Source organism: Eleutherodactylus coqui, chromosome 10 (genome assembly GCF_035609145.1).
Source record: "Eleutherodactylus coqui strain aEleCoq1 chromosome 10, aEleCoq1.hap1, whole genome shotgun sequence".
In the NCBI taxonomy this organism is placed as follows: domain Eukaryota; kingdom Metazoa; phylum Chordata; class Amphibia; order Anura; family Eleutherodactylidae; genus Eleutherodactylus; species Eleutherodactylus coqui.
Window position 1 is genome coordinate 108,887,462 of NC_089846.1, and position 8,695 is coordinate 108,896,156.

At 43.5% G+C, this 8,695-nt stretch overlaps 1 protein-coding gene across 1 annotated transcript; it reads left to right on the forward strand.

Annotated features, from left to right (window-relative positions):
• Positions 1-3,395: 3,395 nt before the first annotated feature.
• Positions 3,396-7,629, forward strand: LOC136579814 (P2X purinoceptor 7-like). Its single transcript, XM_066579871.1, has 5 exons — positions 3,396-3,785; positions 5,773-5,854; positions 5,954-6,013; positions 6,820-7,178; positions 7,410-7,629. The coding sequence occupies exons 2-5, from the start codon at positions 5,792-5,794 to the stop codon at positions 7,606-7,608; spliced, it is 681 nt and encodes a 226-aa protein (XP_066435968.1). The 5' UTR covers positions 3,396-3,785; positions 5,773-5,791; the 3' UTR covers positions 7,609-7,629.
• Positions 7,630-8,695: the final 1,066 nt, after the last annotated feature.

Consider the following 8,695-nt stretch of genomic DNA (forward strand, 5'->3'; position numbering starts at 1 on the left):
AAAACCATGCATCTATTAGAACCATTTGTTCCCTATGATGTGTTCATATGTCCATCTTTTACAGGTATGCAAACGCACATACCTGTAAAAGATAGGAAATGCGTGCACTATAGGTCCATGGTGTGTGCTAATTTTTCCCTGTTGGGAGTCCCCTTGTCACTAAACATTGTCACAGCTGTGACAGAGGATCACGATGGTCTCCCCTTGCTTTCAATGGGACCGGCGCTTCTGCAGTCCCATTGAAAGCAATGGGCTGCCGGCAAGCCCTGCAGGGATTTCCGGGGAAGGGCTTTAAATATAAGCCCTTCCCTGAAAACCATCCCTAGAATGTGTTAAAAATAAAAAATATATATACTCACCTCTTCTCAGCTGCCAGGGCTCATTCTTGTGCTGTCACAGTGTTCAGTGACAAAGGGACTCCCCATGGGGAATATTTACACGCACCACAGACCTTGTAAAACACAGACATGGGAACACCAATGGTTTTAATAGTGTGCACATAAACACACTTGTCTGAATCCACCCTAAGGAAGCAATTTTTTTTAAGGGAACCTGTCAGATGCCTAATCATCCTCAGGCTGTGGGTACTGTAGTACAGTGAAAGACTCACAGATTTCTGTGGATTATCACTTAAATGTGTTTTTCAGGCTGCGCCTTCCAGGATACACCGGGATCGGAGTTGAAGTCGCTGCTCCGAACCCTGTGTGGTGGTGGGCATTTGTAATTGCAGGCATAGCTCTCATTGACATCAATGAGAGCTGCACTTGTAATTGCAGACTTGAGTTCCATTGATTTCAATGAGAGCAACACCTCCAATTATGAGTCCCGGCCGCTACACAGGGGTCAGAGCAGTCGCTTCTGCTCTGATTCCGATATATCCTGCTGGGCGCTGCCTGGAAAACCTCTTTAAACTAATCAGGTCAGGTATTTTAAAAACTTATGTTTGAAACTGATGCAGCACGAGCCAAGGGGAAGATGAGAGAGAACAGTGAATATATGAATATTAGTTAGCAGCATTGCATTACCTTCAGTGCACACTGCACGCTTTCCAAAGTTTCAAAAATGGCTGAACCAATCAGTATAACTGACAGTTCAGTGAAATCAGAGTGTCTGTCATTATACTGTAGTGCTCACAGCTCGGAGGTGATTAGAGACCTGACAATTTCCTTTAAAAGTCGATTTTTTTTTTTGTAGGCAAATACAACATATAAAACACAGGCATTTCACATAGAGATGCAGTCAGCATTTCAGCATGAGCAAGATTAGGATGAGTGACATGTACAATATATTCAGTCTAAGATCATATTAATAAAGATTTAGCCTGTACTATTTTCTCATGCTAATCTTTGCTTCAAATCATTAAAAGTCATTGGATCCAAATAATGACAAGTGCCACCCCTGTCACTTGCCAATTATTAGCTGTCAATCGTTTAAGCTAGAAGCCTTGCAGCTGATTACACTGTACAGAGCATGTGCATTGTAGACAGACGTATCTTAGGTTTCGTATAGAATGGAACATGCTGTACCAGTTTGCAGAATCACATTTTGGGTTATGAATAGAGATGAGCGAGCACCAAAATGCTCGGGTGCTCGTTACTCGGGACGAAATTTTCGCAATGCTTGAGGGTTTGTTTTGAGTAACGAACCCCATTGAAGTCAATGGGCGACCCGAGCATTTTTGTATATCGCCGATGCTCGCTAAGGTTTTCGTTTGTGAAAATCTGGGCAATTCAACAAAGTGATGGGAACGACACAGCAATGGATAGGGCAGGCGAGGGGCTACATGTTGGGCTGCATCTCAAGTTCCCAGGTCCCACTATTAAGCCACAATAGCGGCAAGAGTGCCCCCCCCCCCCACTGTCAGCGTAAAGATCGTTCTCCTCTGCCATAGCTGTAACAGCTGTAGCAGAGAAGAACGATGTTTGCCCATTGAATTCAATGGAGCCAGCAATACAGCAGGTTCCACTGAAAGCAATGGGCTGCCGGCGATCGCGGGATGAATTGTCGGGAAGGGGTTAAATATATAAGCCGTTCCCTGCAATTCATCCAGAAATGTGTTACAATAAAAATATATACCGGCGTATAAGGCGACGGGGCGTATAAGACGACCCCCCAACTGTCACCTTATACGCCGGCAATACAGTGGAGCAAAGAATAAAAATCATTACTCACTTCTTCTGACGTTCTGCGGCGCTCCTGTAGGCTGTTGCTCCCTCCTGGTCCACGGCAGAGTATTGCTTTCTGGACGCAGGGCTTGAAATCCCCGCCTCCAGAGACCCAGCCAATCACAGCCATTCAATGACATCATTGTCATTGGCTGTGATTGGCTGAAGGCACGTGTGTTTCTGGAGGCGGGGATTTAAAGCCCTTCATAGAGAAATCAATGCTCTGCCGGGAACCAGGAGGGAGCAACAGCCTGCAGCAGCACCGCAGAACGCCAGGAGAAGTGAGTAATGAATTTTATTCTTTGCTCCACTGTATTGCCGGCGTATAAGGTGACAGTTGGGGGGTCGTCTTATACGCCCCGTCGCCTTATACGCCGGTATATATTTTTATTGTAACACATTTCTGGATGAATTGCAGGGAACGGCTTATATATTTAACCCCTTCCCGACAATTCATCCCCGCGCACGCCGGCAGACCATTGCTTTCAGTGGAACCTGCTGTATTGCTGGCTCCATTGAATTCAATGGGCAAACATCGTTCTTCTCTGCCACAGCTGTTACAGCTGTGGCAGAGAAGAAGGATTTGTCTTCTATATGTTCTCAATGGGGTCGGCGCTGCTGCCGCCGGCCCCATTGAGCGCATATAGAGAAGATTTATGGCCTTAAGAAGGACCGTTGGGGTTCTTGAAACCTAAAATACTCCTAACGCTCTCCCTATAGCAGCTCCAACATGATACCACTTTCCCTGAACTAATCTCAGAATGCATCTGTGGCGAGCCGCGGGAGGGGCAGATTTCAATACTCGGGTGACACCTAATCTCGCCAGCCACTCACTGCAGGGGGGTGGTATAGGGCTTGAACGTTGCAGGGGGAAGTTCTAATGCCTTCCCTGTCTTTCTATTGGCCAGAAAAGCGCGCAAATTTCTCAGGGAAGAAAGTGAAAGTAACTCGAACATCACGTGGTACTCGTTACGAGTAACGAGCATCTCGAACACCCTAATACTCGAACGAGTATCAAGCTCGGACGAGTATGCTCGCTCATCTCTAGTTATGAAGCATTGGCAAAATGAAGTTGTAACAGTGTGCAGGTAACATAATTCAATGTTCATTATGATTTTTTTTATTTTAGTCTAGTGGTCTTGTGGTTAATATATTGGGACAGGTTCACTAATACTGTCTAATATTTAGACAGTGCCTACTTAGACTTAAAGGAGATGTCTCGAGGAAGCAGTGAGTTTTTTTTTTTGCCCAGTCCCCCTTATTCAGCATACAAAACTAAGCACCCGTTTAAATGACTTTTAAAGCCGGTTTCTACTCACTGTTCCAGCGTTTCAGCAACTTTTAAAAACTTTTCCAAAGATGGCCGCCGGTTCTTCTCCCAAAGTGTACAGCCCTTGCTTCAGCCCGACGTGCGCGCTCCCGAGACGCCAGTCACGTGATTCTGTTGATGACGTCATCTCTGGAGGCGGGGAATTCAAATGCTTGTAATGCCTATTCCAGCCATCCCATTGGCTGGACGGCACGACGAGCAGTGTGGAGGAGGAGTGATTTGAGAGGCCGTGCAGGGGAGGATACAGCCACCACATGTTTCATCGTCCCATTTTCCACAAAGAAGACAAGGTAAGAATAACCGCTCCCCGCAGCAGCTAACCCCCTCCATCCAGCCCTCCATGTAGTCCCCGTTGCTGCTGCAGTGAGTGTCTCAGCAGCTCCTATATACTGATAGTATTCTAGCTGCAAGTTGCCTGCAAACTATCATGCAATCTTGCTTCAAACTGCCTGTAATCTGCCTACTTACGGGGGCATTCACAGGAAAGTATATCGGCTCGGTTTTCCTGCCAAGCCGATATACGTTGTCCTCATGTGCAGGGGGGGGAGGATGGATCAGCCAAGTGCAGGAACTGAGCCCCCGCCCCCTCTCCACCCCTCTGCACTATTTGCAATGGGGAGAGGCGGAACGGGGCGGGGCTAATTCAACCCACTTAGCCCCGCCCCCGTTCCGCCTCCTCTCATTGCAAATAGTGCAGATGGGCGGAGAGAAGGCTGGTGCTCAGTTCCTGTGCCTGGGCTCTTCCAGCTTCCCCCCCCCCCTTCCCTTGCACACGAGTACAATGTATATCGGATTACAGGCAGTTTGAAGCAAGATTGCATGATAGTTTGCAGGCAGATTGTTGTATATATTACAGGCAGATTACAGGCAACTTGCAACAATCTGCCTGCCATGTGTCTGCAATCTGCCTGCCATGTTCATACAATCTTCATGCAATCTGCATCCAATCTGCCCACTTACTGCTTGTAATCTGTCCGTAATCCATCCAACAATCTGCCTGCCATCTTCATACAATCTTCATGCAATCTGCATCCAATCTGCCCACTTACTGCTTGTAATCTGTCCGTAATCCATCCAACAATCTGCCTGCCATGTTCATACAATCTTCATGCAATCTGCATCCAATCAGCCCACTTACTGCTTGTAATCTGTCCGTAATCCATCCAACAATTTGCCTGCCATGTTCATACAATCTTCATGCAATCTGCCCACTTACTGCTTGTAATCTGTCCGTAATCCATCCAACAATCTGCCTGCCATGTTCATACAATCTTCATGCAATCTGTATCCAATCTGCCCACTTACTGCTTGTAATCTGTCCGTAATCCATCCAACTATCTGCCTGCCATCTTCATACAATCTTCATGCAATCTTCATGCAATCTGCCCACTTACTGCTTGTAATCTGTCCGTAATCCATCCAACAATCTGCCTGCCATGTTCATGCAATCTTCATGCAATCTGCCCACTTACTGCTTGTAATCTGTCCGTAATCCATCCAACAATCTGCCTGCCATCTTCATACAATCTTCATGCAATCTGTATCCAATCTGCCCACTTACGGCTTGTAATCTGTCCGTAATCCATCCAACAATCTGCCTGCCATCTTCATACAATCTTCATGCAATCTTCATGCAATCTGCCCACTTACTGCTTGTAATCTGTCCGTAATCCATCCAACAATCTGCCTGCCATGTTCATGCAATCTTCATGCAATCTTCATGCAATCTGCCCACTTACTGCTTGTAATCTGTCCGTAATCCATCCAACAATCTGCCTGCCATGTTCATACAATCTTCATGCAATCTGCATCCAATCAGCCCACTTACTGCTTGTAATCTGTCCGTAATCCATCCAACAATCTGCCTGCCATGTTCATACAATCTTCATGCATTCTGCCCACTTACTGCTTGTAATCTGTCCGTAATCCATCCAACAATCTGCCTGCCATCTTCATACAATCTTCATGCAATCTGTATCCAATCTGCCCACTTACTGCTTGTAATCTGTCCGTAATCCATCCAACAATCTGCCTGCCATCTTCATACAATCTTCATGCAATCTTCATGCAATCTGCCCACTTACTGCTTGTAATCTGTCCGTAATCCATCCAACAATCTGCCTGCCATCTTCATACAATCTTCATGCAATCTGCATCCAATCTGCCCACTTACTGCTTGTATTCTGTCCGTAATCCATCCAACAATCTGCCTGCCATCTTTCTGTAACTATTATAGCACTCCAACTTATTTTTTGTACTTTGATTTTGCTTATTTAGTTAAAAACCGCACGCCACCATGTCACACCAGGAGGAAGAACTTGATATCGAAATTGATTCTTCGTCTGAATCTGTTGGAGAGGTAAGACTTTGCTGTAAATAGAATTTGTTTAGTAATAAGGCTTTGCAGCAAATCATGCTGAAAACCATAATGATACTAATGTTGATGTTTCTTTCGCAGGAATACCTTTCGGATTCAGAAGAATATGAGGATGTCCCAGAAAGGCGGCAGTATTCTGAGGTTGGTGTTAAAATTTGCAAAAATTCTGTTGGTTTTGTAATAGAGATGAACGAAACTACTCCTTTCGAGTAATTACTCGATCGAGTACTTCCGTTCTCGGGTGAACAGATTCTGTGGGTGGCGGGTGGTTTGACGGATCGGGGTGTAGCAGCCGTGAACAGGGGTGAGCCCTCTATCTCTCTCCTTTTCCCACTCCCCCACGGGGCAAGCCGTATTTTTTAACCAGAGTACGGAAGTACTTGAAACTCTCTTTACGTGGGCGAAAAAGGCGTGTGGCCGAGTATGCTCGCCCATCTCTAGTTTACACTTAAAACATTGACCAAAAGTTTAGTGTTTCAATCCTTATGTGCAACTACTACTAGTCAGCATCAAAAAGTCAGCCATAACAGCAACTTTGCATCAGGCCTTTAAAATGCGTGATTGCAGTACTTTGTGTTTTTTTTTTTTGGATATACATACACATGCGCGCGCGCGTGTGTGTGATAGATAGATAGATATATATATATATATATCTATCTCCACACACACACTCGCACACGTATGTACGTACATAGCGGCAAACATTCGTTTGCATCTATATACAAATAAACACATTTTTGCGTATGTATATACACATACACACCTAGGTACATCTGTATATACATACAAACACGTACGTACGTCTGTACATACACATACCGGTACCTCTGCCCTGCCCAATAAGGATGATCACGCCGCTTTCCCCTACACCATACAATTATAAATTTATCCCTTTCTTATCTAAAAATAAAATTATCCAGTATTCTTCATTTGTAATCCCTTCTTAGGTTCAACGACAACTGGCAGACTCCCTTTCTGCTCAGGCGGACATCAGTATCCCGTGCTTTCAGAACGATCCACAGGGAGAACCCGAAGAGGGTGCTTCGGGATCCACTCCTGATCCACAGGGCAGGCTAGCCACTACAGACTGGTGTCACTGCGGGCAGTGCATTTGCATGCCCACAGTGGCAGAGTGCGTCTGCTGCAGGGAACACGACGTTGTCCTGCACATATTACCAGAAGACTGCCGATGTGTGACCAAGCATCCTCTGTTTGCACAGTATGCGCTTGTGCGTGAAAATCTCGAATTCGCGATCCGACTTTCGGCACTCTTCACAAGGAGAAATTATGACATACAAAGCAATAGGTATTTATTACAATTTTATTTGAAATCACACAAGACAATGCAAGTAGTTCTAAAAAGGAAAAAGTTTATTTAAAAAAAAAAAAAAAAGTTCCTTAGTGAAAAAGGCAACATGGAAAAAGATTAGATATTATCAATGCTTCATTGTTTTTTTTTAACTTTTAATGTAGGCACTTTATTTAAAAATTAATAAGTATTCAAAAGTAATACCATTCTTTTCCCTTTTTTTCTTAGGGTTATGCGCATTGGCGCTTATCGTTCATATACTGCTTGGATACACGGATTCCTGGGGAAGCACCAAAGAATCCCCATACCATCCTGTGTTATCCAAGCAATCCGGACAGTTTACCCGGATCCTGACGGAAATTACACTGGTTTCCAGTTCTATATGGACCTGACGGAAAGCCATTTGGATTTTCAATTGAACTTATAGTTATTATATTGTGCATTTTTGTTTTCATGCTTTAAAGATTTTTAATTGTTTACTATATTTACGGAAATAAAAATTTTTTTGAAATAAAGTTTTTTGTGCAACGTCTCAATAATAATGTGTGTGTGAATGTGAACGTGTACGTACGTACACACACACACACACACTCTTTTGCCTGTAGATTGCTTTGCAGGTCTCTAGTGTGGAGGAGGGAGCTGTCCAGTGCTGATTTCCCAAGCACAAGGTATCCAGGCTTCGTTTTAGCAGGGAGCTGTCCAGTGCTGAAGTGTCAGCCAAAAGTACTGCAATGCCTGCAATTCACTTTTTCCACAGAGATGCAGTTTTAGAAGTAGTTTTTTTTTACCTAAATATAGATATGTGTGTGTGAATATGTGAACACACACACACATATATATATTGTATACCAGTATACACAAGTGTGTGTGTGTGTGTGTGTGTGTGTGTGTGTGTGTGTGTGATCACGCGTACGCAGCTACTTTGTCATGTTAGCACTAGAATTTACATCCCAAAAAAAAAAAAAAAAAATTGCAATGAGGTATTGGTTAATAAAATGACCAAATTAACAATTTTTTAGCAAAACCATTATAACTATTATTGCTATACATTTAAATTTGTTTGTCAATAATTTGGTCATTTTACCGTAAGCTCGCAATCCACGACAAGGATCCTCATTCTCTTGCGAGACCTATCTAAAAAAAATTAAAAAGTCCCTAACTAAAAATTTTACTGTAATGGTTTAAAAAAATGGTTTTCAATAAATTATCAAAAATGTAGGAGTATAAATTTAAAAATAGTTTAAAACACCGTGAAAATACGAGTAGGATTTATGGGATGAGACGGGCAACATTTCACATTGTGCCAGTTATATATTCTATACAAAAAAAAGGCATGTTATGCAGATGATTGAAAAGAGGAAAAAGGGAAGTAAGGCCCCCATTTCATGGTTGCTCATGGTAACATTACCGATTCTACCATTTTTATTTTATTTTCCAAAAATGCATGTGCTGGAGATGAATGCAGTGTTTGAAAAAGCTATGTAAATGAAATTTACAAAAAGGCCAGTAGCGCT

What these genes read in the sequence shown, in the direction of transcription:
- LOC136579814 (XM_066579871.1), top strand. Translation starts at nt 5,792, where the DNA reads ATGTCACACCAGGAGGAAGAACTTGATATCGAAATTGATTCTTCGTCT. An exon ending in AAAGGCGGCAGTATTCTGAG is followed by an intron (nt 6,014 to 6,819) that starts GTTGGTGTTAAA and finishes ATCCCTTCTTAG; the next exon opens with GTTCAACGACAACTGGCAGA. An exon ending in TATGACATACAAAGCAATAG is followed by an intron (nt 7,179 to 7,409) that starts GTATTTATTACA and finishes TTTTTTTCTTAG; the next exon opens with GGTTATGCGCATTGGCGCTT.